Source organism: Octopus sinensis, linkage group LG1, assembly GCF_006345805.1.
Source record: "Octopus sinensis linkage group LG1, ASM634580v1, whole genome shotgun sequence".
NCBI classification, from domain to species: Eukaryota; Metazoa; Mollusca; class Cephalopoda; order Octopoda; family Octopodidae; genus Octopus; species Octopus sinensis.
Genome location: NC_042997.1, coordinates 107,247,738 through 107,270,259, shown reverse-complemented (window position 1 = coordinate 107,270,259; position 22,522 = coordinate 107,247,738). Strand labels below are relative to the sequence as shown.

At 37.0% G+C, this 22,522-nt stretch overlaps 1 protein-coding gene across 5 annotated transcripts in view; it reads right to left on the bottom strand.

Annotated features, from left to right (window-relative positions):
• LOC115209716 (serine/threonine-protein kinase A-Raf) overlaps nucleotides 1-22,522 on the bottom strand; it is a 100,646-nt gene that overhangs the window by 24,659 nt on the left and 53,465 nt on the right. For 3 of the 5 annotated variants that reach the window (XR_004999529.1, XM_036503509.1, XM_036503513.1), the window contains 6 exons: nucleotides 21,547-21,656; nucleotides 13,452-13,560; nucleotides 9,480-9,679; nucleotides 8,591-8,753; nucleotides 6,466-6,532; nucleotides 4,872-5,018 (listed from right to left, as the gene is read on the bottom strand). Coding sequence is in view for 4 of the 5 variants with exons in the window: in XM_036503509.1 (XP_036359402.1) it covers nucleotides 4,872-5,018; nucleotides 6,466-6,532; nucleotides 8,591-8,753; nucleotides 9,480-9,679; nucleotides 13,452-13,560; nucleotides 21,547-21,656 (796 nt within the window). In the remaining variant the exon portion in view is untranslated. The remainder of the gene's footprint in view (nucleotides 1-4,871; nucleotides 5,019-6,465; nucleotides 6,533-8,590; nucleotides 8,754-9,479; nucleotides 9,680-13,451; nucleotides 13,561-21,546; nucleotides 21,657-22,522) is intronic. The other 2 variants (XM_036503511.1, XM_029778238.2) reach the window with 2 other exon arrangements.

Sequence of the window (22,522 nt, the reverse complement as noted above, 5' to 3'; positions counted from 1 at the left end):
ATGAAGTGACTGGAGCACCACAACAGGTGCATTGAAGTCAGAGGATCCTATTTTGAAGGACATTAGAGTTTTGTATTTATTTGAAAATAATAAATGTCTCTCCTGAAAAAGTCACAAAACTTCTGGAATGCATGCACCTTGAGTGTGTGTGTGTGTATACATACACACACTAATAATAAAGAAAAAGAAGTTAGAAGTGATGCAGGGTTTGTTTTTCAGTTTATTTTCTAGGGTGTGTGAGAAAGAATTGTGATGTCATAGGAGAGAAATGTGTCCACATGGATGATGGCTCACTTGCATATAATGATGCTGCAAGGAGAGAGACTTGGAGACGCCACTATGAAAGGTTGCTAAATGAAAAGAATGAACGGGAGAAAGAGAGTTTGTAAAATATCAACCCAACAGAGGGACTAGCTATCTGAATTGACAGTAGCTTGGTAGATAAAGTAATTAAGGATATGAAGACAGGGAAAGTCCCTGGCCCATCAGAAATCACTGCAGAGGTGCTTTAAATATCTGGCTGTGTAAGCTATAGTCTAGTCACCTGTATAGTCAACCAGGTGATACATGAAGGAGTCATACCCAATGACTGGTGTAGCAGCACCATAGTCAACTGCTAATAATTACACTATAGTCATCAAATTGTTGGATCAGGTGATGAAAGTTAAAGAGAGAGGCAGAGCCCAACTAATTAGAGAGGGAATTAGTTTAGATGAGATGCAGTTTGGGTTTGTGCCAGAGAGAAGCACTATTGATGCTATATTTCTGGTAAGACAGCTGCAGGAGAAATTCTAAGTCAAAGATAAACCTCTGTACTTGGCTTTCATTGATATGGAGAAACCTGTTGACAGGCTCCCCCCTGATCCCTTATCTGGTGTTCAATGTGGAAACTAGGGATAGATAAGTGGTTGGTGAGAGCTGTACAAGCCATGTACAGGGATGTTGTAAGGTGACAGTTGGCACCTAGTGAAGAATTCGGGGTAGGAGTAGGGGTTCACCAAAGATCAGTCATCCTCCTCTTATTCATCACAGTCCTCCAGGCAATAATAGAGGAATTCAAGACAGGATGCCCCTGGGAGCTCCTCTATGCTGATGATTTTACTCTAATAGCTGACTCACTACCAGAGCTAGAGAAATTGCAGGTGTGGAAGTAAGGTCTAGAATTGAAGGGCCTTAGAGTCAATCTAGCAAAAACCAATGTAGGAAGGCAGACAAATCACAAATCTCTTCAGGTAGATGGCCCTGCTCGACCTGTAGAAAAGGTGTAGGTAGAAATTCCATAAGATGTCTCCAGTGTAAGCTATGGACACATAAGAGGTGCAGCAATATCAAAAGATGGGTAACTGGAAAGATAGTATTTGTGTGTGACAAATGCACAGGGACAATAAACACTGAAAATGTGCAGAAAACAGCTTCTCTTACCTAGGTGACCAAGTCAGTAGCGGGGGTGGTTGCTCTGAGAGTGTAGCTGCTAGAATAAGAACAGCCTGGGCAAAGTTCAGAGAGCTCCCACCTCTGCTGGTAACAAAGGGTCTCTTGCTCAGAGTAAAAGCTAGACTGTATGATGCATGTGTGCAAACAGCCATGCTACATGGCAGTGAAACATAGGCTGTGACTGCTGAGGACATGTAAGCTTGAAAGAAATGAAGCTAGTAGGCTCTGCTGGATGTGTAATGTCAGTGTGCATATATGACAGAGTGTAAGTGCCCCAAGAGAAAAGTTGGACATAAGAGGCAAGAGAGACAACTGCGCTGGTATGATCATGTGTTGTGTATGGATGAGGACAGCTGTGTGAAGAAGTGTCACACTCTAAGAGTGGAGGGAACTTGTGGAAGAGGTAGACCCAGGAAGACTTGGGATGAGGTGCTGAAGCACGACCTTCAAACGTTGGGCCTCACAGAAGCAAGGTAACATATCTCCGAGACCTTTGGAGATATGCTGTGCTTGAGAAGACCCAGCAAGCTAAGTGAGATCATAGCCATGGCCTATGTCAGTGTTGCATAACCAATCCATTTAAGAGTACCCTTCAATCGTCGGGCAATATGCCGTGCTTTGAGAAGACTTGTTGAGTCAAGTGAAATTGTTGTTGTGGCCAATGCCTGATTGGCACATAAAAAGCACCATTCAAGCATGGTCGATGCCAGTACTTCCTGACTGGCCCCTGTGCCAGTAGCATGTAAAAAGCACCCACTACATTCTTGGAGTAGTTGGCGTTAGGAAAGGCATCCAGCGGTAGAAACCTTGCAAGATGAGGTTGGAGTCTGGTGCAACCTCCCAGCTTGCTAGTCCTTAGTTAAACCATCCAACCCATGCCAGCATGGAAAGCGGATGTTAAAAACAATGATGATAATGATATATAGGTAATATAATACAAGTATTAGTGAGAAGGATACAATTGATTTTGAGAAAGAATTTTGTCAAAACACGACTCTAGATAGAACAAATATGTAACCCCTCATCTACCATCTGTAATTGTTCCTATATTATTTTAGTTAATTTCCATAAGCACAGAGATACCTAATTCGCAAAGATACGAAGTTCCAAAGGGTAACAGAGATTTAACGGATGTAGTAGCTAACCGAGGATATTGGCTTCAAAGCAAAATCCAAAATTCTGACAATTCTAGCACAGAAAATGAGGCTTTGTACACAGAATCATTTCCCAAGTCGATTAAATTTTCTTCTGTTAATGTTTATGGCAGGTGTGTACTGTTGTATCTTGTGAAAGGATTGATGACCTACTCGCACATTTGATAAACAAGTGAAGGAAAATACTTAGAAAACGATACAAAGAGGTTGTTTTCTATCTTCTGCATGTGTGACAAAATTTTGAATTTGTTTGGAAAAGACTCTACACCTGGGAAGTAATCAAGCTGTGAGATTTGAACTTTCCTTATCCACAGTTCTAACCTGTCAGTGAAAGACTTTAATTGTAAAATTTTTGTTCACTCCTTGCAGACTCAAATTTAACATCATTGAGAAATGCTACTTCCAGCCACCAATTATCATCATTAATAAATCAAAAGAGCATTTTTCCTTTCGAGAGACATTGCACATCTGTATGAAACATTAAACACTTAAAATCAGAATCCATAGTTTCACATAGAGATGCAAAAGTCTGCGCCATAGGAATGCAATTTTATGTAATTCACTACTTTGACAATGTTGTCTATTGTCTTCAGGAGACCATCAGGTAGAGATTTTGACACCCAATACTCTGTAGTGAATCATGCAATGTACAATTTTAACTTGTGAATTTTTTTGTAACACATGAGCAACAAAGCCTTTTTCTCAACCCTGCATGGATGGAATGCCATCAGTGCAAACACTAATATAAGTTTGCTACTGCATCCCTCTCAATGTAACATTTTGGTTTACCAGGTTAAAGACCATCTTCTCTTGTCATTCTTTCCTTCAATTCTCAAAAGAAAAATTGACTTATGATTTTACCACCTCTGATGATTCACAGAAATGAAATTAGTTGAGCTTTTAAAACCCATGTCTGTACTTTCATTGATTTGTAAGGCTCACAAGTTTTCGAGTTAATTTTTTGCTTCAGTGAAATGTTTGCAAATCATGTGGGCAGACAAAGGAATGGTTTTAGTTTGATGGCTTCATCATCTTATGTGTAGGAGAGAAAAATGGCCGTAAAAATGAATTCAATAGACAGAAAATACACACACACACTGTTGATGTTGACATTCTTCACTGATATTATGACCTGTAACTCTGCACTATGGTATATAAAAAAAAACCCTTGAAAAACACACAGTGGCAGGAAGGGTTTCCAGTCATAAAATCCTGCCTCAAACAAATCCCCATCATACTCATGCTAGCTTGGAAAAGCAAATAGCCAAATAATAATATGAAGGTGTCTACAAATTTGCATCTAATTTGTTAAATATTTTTTATAGTTAGCTTTTCTTCTAATTTTTTTTTCTGTCCACAAAACTATTTTGTATGCAAAGTGTTTACATCTGAGATACAGCAACTCTATAGGTATATTCTGTATTACAATATTACCTTGGAGCAAAACGCTGTTAATGCACCAGTCACAAAATCAGCTGATAGGCAAAAGGTTAATCAATTTTGTCTTGGGAACAGTTCAGAGGTTATTATAGAATCTGAGACCTTCATATTTTGATTAGATACCAAACACTATGTACCGTAATGAAGAGACACTGTACTGCTAAAACAAAATTTTATAGCTTGGTAATTTTTAAAAAATTGATAAAACAAATATAATGAATGATTAATCCATTTTATCAAATGGATTTAATTTGAGCAAAGAAATACTCTATACAAATAAAACTTGAATGGCAGACTTCAGAACTATAATAATCATGGATGTTTCGAAGGGTCTCCTAAATGAATTTATAACCTTTAAAAACTCATGTAAGACATTCACAAACGTATCAGTGCTATTGCTTTCACTTATTCAAATGTATCAAATTATGATACAAGTCCATAATTCTTATTTAGGATTTGAATGAGTAGCCTGGGGGATTGCTTAAAATAAAGTTTCATAAGTTCAAATAATAACTCAATCAACTAGTATGTCACATGATGAACACAGTAGAGAAATAAAGTCAAGAAGCAATTTGAGAGAGTTACTCTTGTTATGAAGACTAATATTTCTAACCATCAGTGATTTTAAGAAGACATCATGATATAAACTGGATACATGTTTCACAATAAATATTAGTAAAACACCTCTGGCGCTATTATTTACTGAAATGTGATAATAAAATGATTAGTTTGCTTCAACTTTATTCTAAAGTCACAGTAAAAGGTTAGGTGAAATGAAAACGTTATCTGAAGGAAGGGCAAACCAAATCTTCACACCACTCTGAAGCATGCAGTAGTGTATACCTCTGGACATAAAGGAAGAGAAAAATGGAGAAATTTTACAAATAGCTGTAATACTGTCGCTAGCATGACGTTTATCTTTATACTGAAGAGCTTGTCTGTGGCTCATGTTACTTCTGTTGCTGTGGTTTGTACCTGGTGCAGCAACATCTGAAATACATAGAAACAATGCCAACAGCAAAAGAAAGGTGATGCTTCAAATACCTTTTGGGCAAACCATTCAGAAAAACCTTTCAAGTTTGAAGTTAAATTTCAGCAAAAGGAAATAGAATTCATAAACTAGTAATTCTTCAACACTATTGTGGCCTTTCCACCTCAAAGCCAGCTTGTCTCATACCCCTTATCTAACTTATTCATCTGCTAAGTCCCACTAACAACTATACACAATCTTTCCATGCCTGAATGTCACCTCTCTGAAATTCCCACACCACTCCAGATTTTCCTGTAGTTCATCAAGAATAACATCAACTTCACTGGTCTAAGAAGTCCTGTGGATGCTATCAACAGAGCTCCTTCTTGCGGTCAAACATTGATCTCACTGGTCTGAGAATATTTTTGGCGGTTATGGACAGTCCTTTCCATAAATTTAAACAATTTTGAAAAATACCCGCAAAACTCCATGATTAACAGAGATATGAAGTAAGTGTAAAATCTTCTAAGAATAAAGTTTTAATTTTGTGTTTCATCATATAAAACACGATTTGAATTTACAGACACCATACATATCAGATAAAACATTTCAGGTAAACACTATGCAAATTGGAAACATGTTTCATCATTTCAAAGTGCCATGGTAATACAGTTTATAGATATTTTCTTCAACCTTTACATTACTTTATACAGTAATCTCATATACTTTTAAAATATACAACACCTAAGAATTGAAGTTGTTAATGATTCACAAATCAGCCCAAATTAAAATCATTCTCGTTATCATTATTACATCTTTTTTGCAGGCATAGTTTATCTCGGATTACATTATGCAATATATCCTTCAGTTTTTCTTTTAAAGTGTTGAGATACACTTGGCTGCTATTTCTAGTTGGTCAAGCAGCTGCAAAGATGCTCTCATTATATAATATGAATGATTTTTATATTATTTACAAGGTGGAACCTTAAAAACATGTCAAAAACAATAGAAATGATTAAAATGTGAAGAACTGACATAAAAAATAATTTCAAAAGAATTCTTGAATCAAATTAGCGTACGTTTGCAATGAATATAAAGGAATGGGAAAAACAATAGAGCAAGTTCCAGAAGGTTTATGAATATGAGATTTTGTGTGAAAAAGTGATGTGAATTTATTACAACATTCTTAAATACAACTATTTGAGTATTTTTTTTTTTATGAAAATGTTACAATGGCAGTAAAGAGTTAGAACAGTGACTTTCTGTATTTTTCACATTTGCAGATTTATAAATATTGCTCTTGAAAATACTCTATGTACAAATAAATTAAAATTAAGAATATTTCTTGGAAGAGATTTCCTTAAATCAATCTACAATTTTACTTTCAAACATAATACATTATACAACTTTGGAAAATTGTAGCACAGAAGTAAATATGTTCAAGAAATGGTTTATAGGTATACATACTTGAATGATCTCCAGGATAGTCCATGTTCTTTCTACCCGATTCTTGTTCAGATGTCAAAAAGGAGCTCTACATAGGAGTGGAACAAAAGAAAACAAAATATATTGCCTAATATATTTGATCTTTTTTCTATTTTAATTATTATATATTTTTCGTGGCTCCTGAGAAACAGTAAAAGTAATTACTTGATCAACGACAGGTATTACTGCTGGTATATTATAATTTACATAAGGCTATCCAACATGTAGAAATAAGAAAAAACTAGTTGTAACAATATTAGAATTTGTAAACAATCTAACATCCCAGTTTACAGAAAAGTCAAGTGACGAAGATGTTAAGAATGATTAAGAAATTTACTAGTGGTAATAATTAAAATCTATTATCAAATTCATAGTAAAAGAGGTTTCAAGTAAAATTTACAGAAAAAAAAGCATAGTTGGCAACATGATTTGTACAACAGCAAAAGGGTAACTGAAATTTCACAACAGCAAATTTGAATCATTCTTCTCCATGTTAGTTGTTTGTAAAATTGAAATTTTTTAAACGTATACATTAGTAAATAGACTAATTAACACCCACATGTGGACACCAATTTTGCCAGTTATGACTAAGATGTCCCAAAATGTTAAATCCTTTCTACTCAGGCTAGCATGGGAAAATAGATATAAAACTCACAAATATGCACGAAGTGACACATGCACACACAATTTTCTTTAAACAAACAGTAAATATTCATACAGATTTTTACTCTACTTCCCTCTCGCTCTCTGTATGTATGTGTATATATATATATATATATATATATATATTGGGTCATCCCATAAATAATGTGGGTTTTTCAATTACATGAACTAAAAGTTGGAAGAGGACAGGATAAACAACCTGTTTCAACTTAGTATAAAAGCAGGCAGTAATTTTACCTTGTTCTTATTGTTAGTGCAGATTGATTTTAACTATTTTGCCAAAGCTACAATGGAAGTGACAAAGGAGTATATTTGGCATATTTTGCTTGATGAGTTCAATAAAGGCAACAATGGAAAGTATTTGGGGATCAGACTATAAGCATAAGCCGGTGTCAACGGTGGTTCTAGCAATTCTGAGCTGGAAACTACAGCCTAGAGGATGAGCCTCATCCTAGAAGATGTGTAGAGCTTGATGAACAGTCCTGCAAACCTTGGTGGAACAAAACCCCATTGTAACTGTTGAGAAACCAGCAGAGAAGCTTGGATTTGGTCATTTGACCATTCATCAACACCTGCGTGCCATCGGAAAAGCCAGAAAATTGGGTCAATGGGTTTCACACAAATTTCTGAGTCTAATTGCACACAGAGAGTAAATGTGTGCTCTTCTTTGCTGTCACATCTCACAAATGAACCTTTTTTGGACCGAATTGTGACTGGTGACGAGAAATGGGTTCCATATAGAAATATCAAGTGGTCAAGACAGTGGGTAAGGAAAGAAGAAACAGCAGCAGCTCAGGCTAAAGAAGGTCTTCACCCACGTAAGATGTTCTTATCTGTTTGGTTGGATATGAAAGGTTTAGTCCACTTTGAACTTTCAAACCCAAACCAAATGATAACAAAGGAGATCTACTGCAAGCAACTTGAGCAGCTTAAGTCAGTGCTAGAAGGAAAAAGATCATTTTTGGTTTCAAGACGAATGGTGTTCTTTCATCAGGATAATGCTCAACCACATACAGCAAGGATGACATTCCAAAGTGTGGAGCAGTTTGAATGGGAAACAATGCCCCACCCAACATATTCGCCAGATACTGCCCCATCTGATTATCATTTATTCCATAATCTTCAAAATCATTTGGACGGAACACATATAAATTCTGTAGGTGAGGTCAGAACAGTACTGGAGGAGTATTTTTCGTCATGGACAAGTGAATTTTGGAAGAGGAACCTTGCAAGTCTACCACACAAATGAAGGAGAGTATATTTTAGATTAAAAAAGAACTTTGTTTACCTTAATTTTGAAAAATAAAAGTATAAGAAAACCGCATTATGTATGCGATGAACCAATATATGTATGTGTATATATATATCATAATGGTGATATACATATATAAAATTTTTACTCAAAGTCAACATTAAGTAATGAAAGGTAGAAGCTATTACTTACATTGACTAGATTACAGCAGACATTTGGAGCTGATGTTGAACGCTCTCTCTGGCATATTGGAGGAGGACGCTTACGAGTGTTACGTTGATTTGGCAATGTCTGGAACTGATTGAACGGACTGGAAACGTATGTAGGTAGTGTATGAGATACATCTGGAAATGGTCTAGAAACAATAAAATTATGTGGCTCACTAAAGGCCAAATTTTTAACAAACAAAAAGATATTTCTCTGAAGGGTCTCTCCATCAGAGCAAAGTGGATGGTGCCTGTGGAAGAGGAAGACCTAGAAAGACATGAGAGAAGAGGCAAAACCCGATCTGAAGATGATGAATCACATAAAAGAGATGACAAGTGACTGCAGCAACTGAGGATATGCTGTAATGGAGAAAACCTGCTCCCTTAGGCAAGCATGGCAGAAAGAAAGCTAATGAGAAGAGTGTTGATGGCTAGGATGCTGCTCCTCTGCCTCTCCCCTTCAATGTTCTCTCTTCTTGCCCACCTTCCCAGGACAATTTCGTTGCTTTTATCTTCTGCTCCTTGCCTTTACAGTATTCTCCTCCAACTACTTATCTCACATTTCTTGTTGCTTTTGCCCTTTACTCTGGGTTATTTTACAATTAAATATCTTAACCACAGACAAGGAATCAAATGTCAACCTCTCAATTGTTTAGTTTCATATCAACTAAAGGATTAAATTGTAATTATTTCTTTAGAATTAGAATTAAATTGGTCTTTAATTAAAAATAAAATGTAACTTAATATTAAGAGGTTTTTAAAATTTAGGTCAGTAACAAATATAAAAAACACATAAAATGTGATAATCCATGAAAAGCAATATACTCTCCCACAAGATACAAATTCCAATGGTAAATAAAATAGTGTTTACTTACTGATTGTACATTGGTTCTGAAATTCTATTTGGACTACCATAATGTGAATGGTAATCATCACCACCATCGCAGTAGCTGTAAGCCCGGTGTATACAACGTTGATGCACGCGGAGGCCACAAGTTGCACAGCGATAACAACCATGGAACAACAACTTTCTGCACAGATCACAGAAAGCTATAGTAAAAAATGTCTTCCTTACCTACAAAAGTTAATTTATACTTTAGATCTTTTTAGACTGCATATAGATAAGAAGGAAATCATAATGTTAGATGGTTAATATTTGAAATGATGTCATGAATGTAATTTACCATAGTAATGACAAAAATAAAAATATATAAACATATAAATTCAAGAAAACTAGAGACAATATAGATGTGGCTGGCAAAATGAACTCAAAAGTTTTATGTTATTATAGGGGACACATTGATTAAAATATTAGATTTATCAGTTTTGTGGTAAGCATACTTCAATTTATAGAATATTTAAAATATTTACTTTAGATATTCATAATTTTGTTTTAAAGCATGATATATATATATATATATATATGCCCATCCTTGGATTTTCTTACATTGGTATATTTTACAATGGAGTTGCCTTTAACTTTAGCATCATTAAATCATCTTGCATTTAAACTTAAACCATTCTACTAGAAAGCTATTGAAATATTATATGAAGTCAGAAAGTTCTGAAAATAGTCATTAACAGATTACAAATGCAAAAATGTAGTATAAATATGAAATGTTTTAAATCTTTCATAAAATATACTAAATTGCTAACAATAGAAATTAGTATTATAATTGGAATATCTTTAAAGTTGCTTAAATTTATAGTATGCTACTGACTCTTAAAATTTGTCAATAAAAAAAGAAAAGCACAAATCGATGCTATAAAGAATTAAATTTTTCTTTTAACATGAAGAAGTGGAATTCAACATTTCCTGGAGGAGTGGGCAGAAGAGAAAGCAGATTTGCTCAGTGCTACAGGAATGGTTTTCTGAGGATTATGTTGCATTAACAGAATTAGTTTGTATTTTTCTGCCCCATTAATAATGATACTTCTCTTTCTAATCTAAAACATCTTGCTATTTCATTTGTATGCAAATTATGATAGCTAAAACTAATGCATTCAAATATGTACTAACAGACTCCATAACAGAAAAAAAGGCCTATTTTCTTCAGTTAACCTAATTAGGAATAATGTACGTCACTATATCAAATGAAGAGAAAATTTGCTGGATTAGTTTTTCTTTACATTTTCTGGTAAGCTAACAAAAATATTTTTGATCAATTTTCCAATGTTGAAGGCAGTTGAAAATATCTTTGCATTACACTAGGTATCACTATAGAGCACCATATAATGGAGACAAGCAGAGTTTGAACACACAAAAACACACTTTTTGCTTCATTTTCATGTCAAAGTAAATATTTTCCTCAAAACATTATATATCATTTGAAAGTTTTAGACATGAACTTTCTTCTTATATAGTTTTAATTAAAGTCTGATTGTTACATATCATGTCAGGGTCCCTCAAACACACTGGTATTTTCTTGCATTTACAGAGTTTATCCCATTTTTTTTCCTGCTGAATGGTAGCCCTTGTTCTGGTTCAATGTCATGGAGCATTGTAACTCAAGTTGTGTTCAAAATCATAGTCATGAAGGGGAATGTTTTTGCTTTATTTTGATATAAAAATATATAGGGGTAGGTCATATAAGCATTACAAAATATAAACGTGAAAATTTTATCTTTACTTTTCATTTAGAACAGATCATATTTTCTTCAAAATTTTTATATCATAGGAAAGAAAAATTTCTTGCAAATTTAATATGGTCATTGCTAAACTTGGCCACGATATGATGATGAAAGGGTACAAAGTCAGTAAAGTGGGTGGTATACTGATGCCACTTGCCAAACTGACATATTTACGTGTAACAACAGATCAAACAGAACATGAGCCAGAATTTCAAGAAACGAATGAAGTAATTACTAAGTAAACACATGCACTGAACTGAGACAAACTTTACCATAGACTCGTTGTATTGAGAATGTTTATTTCATCTCACTTGTTTTAATGTGCAGAGAGCTGCTAGGGAAACCTAGCAGATATTCTTGTACATGTAAACTTTGTTTTCCTTTGAGAAATATTGGTCAAATTTCACCAATAAAAATTATATTGTACAATGAATATAATTTTGTAGACTATTAAAATCAGATGAGATTCTTTTTTTTTCCTGATTTTGAATATAGACAGACAATTAGTGTTATTGTTTACATACTTGTTTAGGTTTTTTTTTTTCTCTCTCTCTTACTAATGATTTTGCTGTAAGTTACAAATGTTTTTAATTTTTGTTTTTTAATGCTTAAAACAAGGAGTTTTCATATTTTGTCCTGTATTTCTTTTTTTAAATCTAGGTCTACATGCAATTCTGAGAAAAGAACCAGGTGTGTGTAGAATGTGTGAGAAACAACAGCTAAATCTCCCTTAAATTACACAATTTCTTTGTTTGAAAATATTAAAAATAAATACAGCTTTTTAGTGAAAATGCTTCTCCCATCGTTTTTAAGTGCTTAATGCAAAAAAAAAAAAAAAAAACATTAGCTAAAATCGGCCTGGATGGGAGGATGGAAAAAAATCATAAATTTTCCAAAAAGCTTACCCCTATCCTTTCCAAGACTTTTATTGAAATAGATTAAAAAAGATAAAGAAAAAAAGGAAACATCTGTCAAAATGGGGAAAATTCAACTTATGTGGGTGTCCTAATCTGAAACTCCACCATTTATAGCCATTTTTAATTGTCCAGTCTGAACTCTGCCAGATCAGACTGGAGCCTGGTGCAGCCCCTGGCTTCCCAGACCCCGGTCGAACCGTCCAACCCGTGCTAGCGTGGAAAACGGACGTTAAACAATGATGATGATGAATGTCATCTTCCAAAATCTCAGGATTTATTTAGTTCTATACCTACTACAAATGTACCAAAACTCAAGTCCCTGTGGCTTGTGCTTCTTGATTTAATTAGGCCTGAAAACACTGTGAAGTTGACAGCTTGTAACATGTAACAAAATAGGTCTGAGATATATATATAAAATTGCTCCCACCCAAGTTTTCTTTCCAAAATCCTGAAAAAAAATAATAACCAACTGGTATACCATGGTCACTAGTAATTTGAGTAATTTGAAAATTATATGAGACCACAAATATAGCTAATTATTCATTTAGGCCAATTAGACAAGATTTCAACAAGTTTGCTGATCATTCAAATTGTCATATTTCCAAACATATTCATCCAAATATAACAAATGAAATATCAAAAATGTTTCTTTTTGGATGCTCTCTCAGAAAAAGTACAGTAGAAATCACATTCAAATAATCTCCAAGATTCATAGAGATACTTAATTATACATTATACAGTGAAATACCGATACAATATAAACTTCTAATGCTTCAAGTAGCTAATAAGTTGATAACCTGTTCAAATGGCTTTCAATAGACGGTAGTTATATGATGATCAGTTGCTCTCTGCATCCTAAGATGAAACATTTACATTTGTCAAGTAGCTGACCTTAACCACAACACATGTTTTGCAAACAAAAACAAGTATTATGGCTAAGGTTCTTAAACAATAGGTACTTTACACTGAAGCAACTCTTTCCAAAAGTGCAACAGAGTATTGCTTTTGTCCAGTAAACTGGCAAGGCAAGCTGCTGATATATTCTCAGATGGCCAACCACAACCTAATAATTTCTTACTTCAAAATATTGAAGTTGTAAATACCTTAGAGTAGCCAGTTATTCTAGTTTATATTGAAATCCTACAGAAGTTAGACTCGCCTTTGATTCAAGGTTAATTAAACAGGTAGCAGTAATATATTGGATGTCATTTTAATCAACACAACTTTCAAAAACAAATGTGCTATCTTGCGCCAATGTGAGATTTCATTATAAAGATATGTCTACAAAAAAATACTTACATAGTTGTGGCATAAAGGCTTGTCAGTGGGGAGATGTTGGCTGATAAATTCAACAGAAAGTTCCTCAGCCGCCAGCATTGAGAGATCAACATCCCAGGGAATAAATTTCCTGAAGAAAAACAGATTATCATAAGTCTCAAAAGCTGAATAAATATGAAAAATTAGGAGATGTGTGATTCAACTTTGTCTTTCATCTTTTGGAGGTTAATGATTTAGACTGAATATCTAGCAGTATTTCTTCTGGTTTTCGGCAGCGGTGGCGATGATGATGGTCATCATCATTTGACATCTCTTTGTGGGTGGTATGGGTTGGATGGTTTGACAGGAGCTGGAAAAGTCAGGGCTGCACCAAGCTCTGCTTGCTTTGATATGGTTTTTCTGCCTAGATGCCCTTCCTAATGCCAACCACTTTACAGAGTGAGCTGGGTGCTTTTTACCTGACACCAGCAAGGTCACCAAGCAAATTACAAGAACAAGACTCTTCAAATGAAGAGGGGGGGTAGTATTGAAGGAGGTGGCTTTGTGTCAAATGATGAGAAGTATGAGCAGAGGGACAGAAATAGGTGTCTTGCAGTTGAGGGGGAGATATTTCTACCTCCATAGGGGGGAGGGGTGTTGGTAAGATAGATAACATGGTAAAGATGTGATGCGGTGTACAGCCATGTTGAGGGGAGATGAATAAAGTGAAATGGATCAGGGATTGGATAAAGTGAGTGAATGGGTAAATACACAAGATTGTGAAAGGTGAGTGGGAGAAGGAGGGGAGGCGTGTCAGGAGGACATGTTGTGAGGAAAAGATTGGATAGAGATGTGTCTTTCAATCCTCTTTCCTGCTATCAACCCAGGTTTTCATCAATCACCCCAATCCCCAACCCCTATTTTGCATCTTCCTGGCAACACTTGACTGCATATATTACAACCTTTGTACCTTTCTTTCTTTTACACATCTATGTTTCGATCCTTGTTACTTGTGAGTATACCCTGGCGCTTCACCATCCCTCTCCTGCTCTCTCTTGCTCTTCCCTCTGGTTGGGTAGCCACAGATCTCTTCTACAGCAGCACACCTATTTCTGACCTCATTTCTAGCTGCTCTCTCTCCCTCTCTCTCACTGGGTAACCATGTACCTCCTCTATAACAAGACACCTATTTCTGCCTCCCTATTTCTCTGTCACACTTTAACCTTTCATCATCTGAGTTTGGATCACCTCCTACAATGTGCCCTCTGTTATAGCAAGACACCTGTTTCTGCCTCTGTTTCTTTGTCACCTTCTAACCTTTCATACCCTGACATGAGTTCTCATCCTCAAATGCCCCTGCCCCTCTCATAATTTCTTGTCTTGCAAGTTACGTAGTGCTGGTGCCATGTAAAAAGCATCCAGTCCACAATAAAATGGTTGGCACTTGGAAGGGCATCTGGCTGTAAAATTTATGCCAAAAACTAATCTCGCCTGTGCTAGTGCCATGTAAAAATCACTGAGTCCACTCTGCAGAGTGGTTAGTGTTAGGATGGGAATCCAGTTGTAAAAACCCTGCCAAAACAGACACAGTAGCAGAGGGTAGATTTTCCACCTGGCCAGCTCCTGTGAATCATCCTACCCATGCATGCATGGAAGATGGACATGAAACGATGATGATGATACTCTGTGCAGGAAGGTTCATGAGGGAGAGTAGGATAGAGGGAGGGGAATACAGTGAGTGGTGAACACAGACGGCAAGAAGTGGGAGAAGCTAGGAAGATGGGCTGTGGGGGGTGAAGTTTGACAGGACAGATTGTGTGTGGGGGGCATGGATATAAAGGACATGTCTTCATGGCATTGATTTTACTTAGCTGGATGGGGCTTCCTAATCAGACCAAATCACCAAGTGTCTTACTCCTTTACTATCTCCTCTCTGAAGCTCAACATCAATTTCTCATCATTTCATCCCATGTCATCCTACATATTCCTCTTCCACATTTAGTGATCAGCACTTCTTTATGCAGTTGTCATCATTCATACACATCACATGACCATACCAGTGCAGTTTTCTCTCTTGCCTCTTCTACCCAATTTCTCTCTCAAAGCATTTACACTTTGTCATACATGCACACTGACATTGCACATCCAGCGGAGCATACTGGCTTTATTTTCTTCAAGCACTTCACATGTCCTCTGCATTCATGTTTCACATGTAGCATAGCTGTTTATGTACAATTTGCTTTTCACTTTTATTAAGACTTTGGTTTTAGTTAAATTGATTCCAAGGCCCTTTGATTCTAGACATTGTTTCCATACCTGAAACTTCTCCTCTAGTTCTGCTAGTGATTCTGATATTAAAGCAAGGTCATCAGCATAGAGAAGCTCCCAGCGGCATCCTGTCTTGAATTCCTTTGTTATTGCCTGGAGGACTATGGTGAACAAGAGGGGGCTGGAATTTCTACACCTCTTCTATATCAAGCAGGACTATTTCCTCGAAGAGATTAGTAATTTGTCTACTTTCCTGCTTACTAGTACTTTGGTCTTTGCCAAATTAACTCTAAGGCCCTTTCATTCCAGTTCTCTAATTCTACAGGAGATTCAGCTACAAGAACAAGGTCATTAGCAAAGAAGAGCTCTTGTATGCAAACAGTCTTCAACTCATCTGTTATGGCCTAGAGGATTATGATAAATAAGATGTGGCTGATAACCGAGTCCTGATGTACTCCTATCTCCATCCTAAATTTGTTGCTCTACTCATTGCTGACTTTCACCCTACTGACAGCATCCTTGTACATGGCTTGAGCAGCTCTCACCAACCATTCATTTACACCTTGCTTCCATAACAACCACCAGATGAGAGAAAGTGAGGGGTCTTGTCAAAAGCTTCCTTTTTTCATGCCAACAAATGCTAAGTATAGCAATTTGCTTTTAGCTGAATGCTTCTCCTGCAAGTGCCTTGCAAGGAATATAGCATTAACAGTGTTTCTCCTTGGTAGAAAACCAAACTACATTCCATCAAGTTTTTCTTAATTAGTTGTGCTCTGATATTTTCTGTAACTTTCTCGACATGGTTCAACAATTTGACATCTCTGTAATTATTTCCTTCCCTTAGTAGCAGCTGACTATAATGGCTGCTACACTTGTGGTTAGGTATGATACCTTCCTGGACAACCTGATTGACTACACAGGTGCCTAGCTCATATCCTACTCCACCAAATATCCTGTCCTCTCTTCATATCCTTAATTACTACAGGCATAAGAGGAATTAGATGCACTATGCAAGAGAGAAGACTGCACTGGAGGATGAATGTAGACAGCTCCATAAAGAAGTGCCAATCACTCTAAGCGGAGGGAATTCGTGGAAGAGGGAGACTCAGGAAGATAAATGGGATGAAGTACTGGAGTACGATCTCAGAACACTGAAGCTTAACGAAATGACAAGGGACTGAGATATCTGGCACCTAGCTGTACTGAAGAAGATTGACCTGCAAGAATCCTATACTGGTGTCATGTAAAAACTACCTGAGCTGGCACCACTTCGAAAGCACCTGTGCAGGCTGCACATGATAGCACCCATGCCAGTGCCACATAAAAGCACCCAGTACATTCTGTAAAGAGGTTGGTGTTAGGAAGGGCATTCAGCTGTGGAAACCAAACCAAATTAGACTGGAACCTGGTGCTACTCTCCTGCTTGCCAGCTCTGGTTAGAGGGAGAAGTAAAGCAAGTGGGCCAACCTATATTATATTAAAGAAAAGGTATACGAGAATCATTGTTTAACATCTGTTTTCCATACTCGCACTGCTGGGATGGTTTGACAGAAGATTGTTCTAAGTTCTACAATCTACCTTGGCATGGTTTCGACAATTGGACCATCATCATCACCATCATCGTTTAATGTCTGCCTTTCATGCTGACATGAATTGGATGATTTCACAAGAGCTAGCCAGACAGAAGACTGCACCAGACTTCAGTGTCTGTTTTGGTTTGGTTTTTACAGCTGGATGCCCTTCCTAGCACCAATCACTCAGCAGAGTGGACTGTAATTTTTATGTGGCACCAGCACAGGCGTGGTCAGTTTGGGTATAGTTTTTACAACTGGATGCCCTTACAAATGCCAACCACTTTACAGTGTGGACTGGTTTTTACATGACACCAACACTGGCAGGGACACCAAGTACCTTGCAAGACAAAAGATATTTTAGAGGGGAGGGGATATTAGAGGAGGTGATCATGTGTCAGATGATGAAAGGTAAGAACGTGACAGAGAGGTGTGTTGCTGGGGTGGAGGTACATGGTTACCAGGAGAGAGGAAATATATGGCTACCCAACCAAATGAAAGAGCAAGAGAGAGAGGGAGTGGGCGATAATAAGAGTGCAAGAGAGAGATGGTGGCGAAGTGCCAGGAACGGGGATCATAGAGTAGATGGGATAGGAGAGTAAGGAAGTGAGAGATAAATGGTGGCAAGTGCCAGAGCATACCCTCAAGATATGTTGGTCATAAAACACATGGCTGGGTATTATCAAGAAAGGCACAAGTAGGAAGCGGAGGTGGGAAATAGTGATTGGTGAGAACCTGGAGATAGCAACAATACAGTGAGCAGGGCAGTGAGGACAGGATTAGGGAGTGGGAGATAATCACAGCATATGAAGAGGAAATGTGAGGAAGAGAAGTGATGCAGTTCGGGAGAGGAGAAGTGGTTTGATTTGTTGGGGTAGAGTGAGTGAAAATTTTATTGTTGTGTGTGGGTGGAGCACAATGCTTCTAGAACTCAGTTTCACTGATGCAGATGGGTCTTCTCCAAAACCTCATATTGCCAGATATCTCAGTCCATTATTATTTCCTCCGTAAGCTCTAACATCTTGAGATCAATCCTCACCACTTCGTCCTGTCTTCTTGGGTCTCCCTCTTCCACAAGTACTGTCCACTTTCAGTGGCACTTTTTTATACAGCTGTCTTCATTCATACACATTACATGTCCATCCTCTTATGCCCAACTTTTCTCTCAATACATTTGCACTTTGTCATTCATGTACACTAATGCTGCACATCCATCAGAGCATAATGCCTTTATTCCTCTCTAGTCTAAGCATGTCCACTGCATTCAAAGTCCATGTCTCTCTACCATGGAATATAGCTGTTTGTACACAAGCATCATACAATATATCTTTTATTCTGAGACTGAGTCTTTTAGTTGCCAACAGAGGTAAAAGTTCTCTGAACTTCCTCCATCCTATTCTTATTCTAGAAACAATACTTTCAGAGTATCCACCATCATTGCTAATTTGGTCACCTAGGTAACAGAAACTATTTACAACCTTAAGAAAACCTCCTGGGCATTTGAGAGAGTCTAAGTCCTGTGTGTCCTTAGTGCTTATTGTTCTTGCACATCTGTCACATATGACTTTATCTGTTAATGTATCTATGATTCTACTGCATCACTTATGTGTCCATAGCTTACACTGGGTGTAGCAAAAGGAATCACTTCCAACTCCTTTCCTACATACTGAGCTAGGCCATTTACCTGACAGAAAGAGAGACTTATTTGCTTTCTTGCTAACAACAACTAGGTTAACTTCAAGGTCTTTGAATCCAGATTTTGCTTCCACACCTGAAATTTCTTTTCCAATTCTACTACAGACATCCAGTTTTGAATTCCTTTGTTATGGCCTGGAGGACTAATCTATATATATATAACTCAACTTGTGTGTCTGTGTGTGTATCTGTGTGTGTGTGCCTATGTGTTTAACTTCCTGGCACATCTCCTAGCCAACAAATCGTAGAACCACCAAAAATAGGTCACTTAAAATTTAGGTGAATGAAAATTGAACTGCGCTATTTCTGTTCCGAAATCATCTTGCAAGTACAAAAATCGATAATGTGTTTGTTTAGGCCTTATCCCATGCATTGAATAGTGAACTTTACTCAGTCAGCTGTTTGACGTGAACTGTGTTCACCACGCGTGCAAGTATGCGTAAATTGCATGAAAAATAAAAAATCAAGATATAAAAACGAATCGCCGTAAACATTGTAGAAATTCGGCAAAGAAAAGAATTTTCAGGATGTAGCCTGGAGGGATTTTTCCGTATTAATCGTTTGGACTTTGTGAACACATACCAATTGTTTTCATAAAATTTGAATTAAATGTGACCATTTTGCATTGAGTCTGCAGTTTGAATCACTTTAACCAAATTTTAGCAGGCCAGATTTTTGATCATCACGATACATCGCCAGCGACTCCCTGAAACTCTCCCCTGAAATCCTCATTGAGAAATACTGATCTAAAAGAATAATTCAACAATGCAATTATTTGATCAACAAAAATTTATGAAACGCTTCTACGTACTTCCTATTGCGGAAATGGAACACATAAGGGCAAAAATAGAGGGCATTAAATGCTTGATTTTAAAACCAAAATAATTGAATTTTGATTGAACTTCATCCAAGTTTAGCTTAATTTGCGCGTGCATAGAACGCACGAGCTGGGCAGTACTGCTAGTGATGGATAAGAGGAGTGGACCGAGAGCTGTGCCCTGGTGAACCTCTACTTGAGCACGAAATTCATCACTGTATTCATGGCCAACTCACCTTACTGACAGCACCACTGTACATGGCTTGTACAGCTCTAACAAGTCACTCCTGTACTCCTAGCTTCCTTAGAAACTACCAGATAACAGTGGGTTACTCTGTCAAAAGCTTTCTCCAGGTTGACAAAAGCTATGCACAATAGCTTACTTTTAGCCAAATACTTTTCCCCCCAACTGTCTCACTCCTCACAAGTACAAAACCAAACTGCATCTCATCTAGTTTAATTCTATTCCTAATCAACTGATCTTTCTAGCTCTAATTCTGAAGTCACTAACTAGTAGCCTATGTTGGGGTGTACACTCTTCAACTGGGAGACTTAACAATTGTGAGCATCTGCCTTTCTGGCTTACTAATGCCAACTGCTTTACTGGGTGTACTGGAGGCTTTTTACATTGCACAAGCAGCAGCAGCAGCACTGAAGTCACTAAACAATTTACAAGACAAGATCCCTCATCTGTGGGAGAGAGTAGTGTTGAGAAAGGTGGCCGTGTGCCACAGTATGAGTAGAGGGACAGAAATAAGTATCAGGCAGTAAAGGAAATACATGGTTACCACAGTAGGAGTGAGAGAAAAGGGAGGGTGAAGATGTGACAAGGGGTACACTCAAGTTTCAGGGAGGTGCATATAAGCGGGACCAAGGATTTAATAGGGTGAGTGGCAATGCAGTGAGTGAACAGAAATAGAGAGATTGTAAGGAGGATATGTTGTGGGAGATAGAGAGGAGGGGTATACAGTGGACAATGAAAATGGGAGAAAGGAAGGGTGAAATGCTGGAAAGACGGGATGTGGGGAAGAGGTTTGTCAGACACAGATTGTCTGTGGGGTGGGTGTGTATGAACATGGCTTTATGGCTTCAGATTTACTTAGCTGGACAGGTCCTCTCAAGCACTGCAAATTGCCAATTGTCTCAGTCCTTTCACAATTCGAATTAAGATTGAATTAAGAATAGGGTAGTTTTGACATACTTAAAATGCAAATATTATTGAATAAAATGAGACAAAATTAAAAGCAAAGAAAACAAATTTGAGCTTATCTGGACATTGCCTTTTGTTTAACATAAGGGAATACAGTTGATAACAGCAGGGTTCAATAAATGAGAAACAAAGCAAACATACTGATGTATTTGTGTGGCGGGATGACAAGAAGTTGGAACTAGCCAATGGACAATCAGGGAGACAGAAGGGACACCAAGACAATGGACAAGATCAAGAGGGCGACCAAAGACAAGATGGCGAGATGATCTCACCTGCTACCTGGGGCCTACATGGCCATGACTGGCCAGAGACAGACAGCAGTGGAAGGAGTCCGGAGACGGGTTCCTCCTTCGAGAGTGTGAAACCCTGGAAATGGAAGTGGATGATGATGATGATGATTATTATATCAACTATACCTCTACCTTGTGTTTATGTTAGAAATTAGCATTACTATTGTAAATTTTGGAATATTTGCAAAGCAACAATCATATTGCATTATATTGTGATAAGATATGTAAATAAATATTATATAACTTTAAGATGTAGAATGTTTTCTTTAAAAAAAAAAAATCTAACCTGGGCCATGGCTTTTGTATAAATACCAAACATCTGTCAGGTTCAAAGTCACGCAACTTCATAGCTTTAGCAAGACTTCCTTTCAAGGTTACTCCTGGTTTTACATGAACCTGTAACAAATGTTGAAGAAAAAAAAAATCAATAAGTCAGATGAGTAATCATTCAACAAAATGGTTACAAAATGTAAAGGTTATTGCTGGTAAAGCATTAGACACGTTAGTTTAATAAATAAACATGTTCAACCTCAAAAACATTATAATTAACTAGTGATCAAATTATCAATGATTATTACAAGCTTATTACAACTAAGATTATTTTGATGTCCCCCACTCTTTGAAGTTTACTATTATCCAAGGCTTATTGGTAATATGGCCAAGTAAGTTATATTATCATTCAAAATTTATTGAATTAGAGAGAGAGAAATGCAACTAATTCTATTTTCATTAGGATAACTTCACTGCCACTTATGAAAAGATAAATGGACAAAATACACTCTTTAAACATTGGTGAGATGTGGTCCCCTGATCCATCTAGGGAAACAATAATTATGAATATGAAGTGACTTGGACTGAGATGACCTGTCCAACCCATGCTGGTATGGAAAGTAGATGTAAAATGATGATGTAGATCATACAAAGAACAGATGATAATGCTTTATTTTTGGTTCTAGTAGTAGTATAGTTGATAGTGGTTGGTATTAGGAAGGGCATCCAACCATAGAAACCATGCCAAAACAGGCAGCTGGAGCCTGGTGCAGCTCTCCGGCTTGCCAACTCTTGTCAAACTGTCCAACCCACGCCAGCATGGAAAACAGATGTTAAATGATGATGATGATGAGATAACATCAACAATATTTCCCAATCACTTTTATAAACTATTTTATTGCTCAAGGGATTATTTAATCTGAGATAAAGGCAACCTTTCATTACTCTGAACATACAAACAATTCCTTGGATTAAATTTCTATAATTCAAAG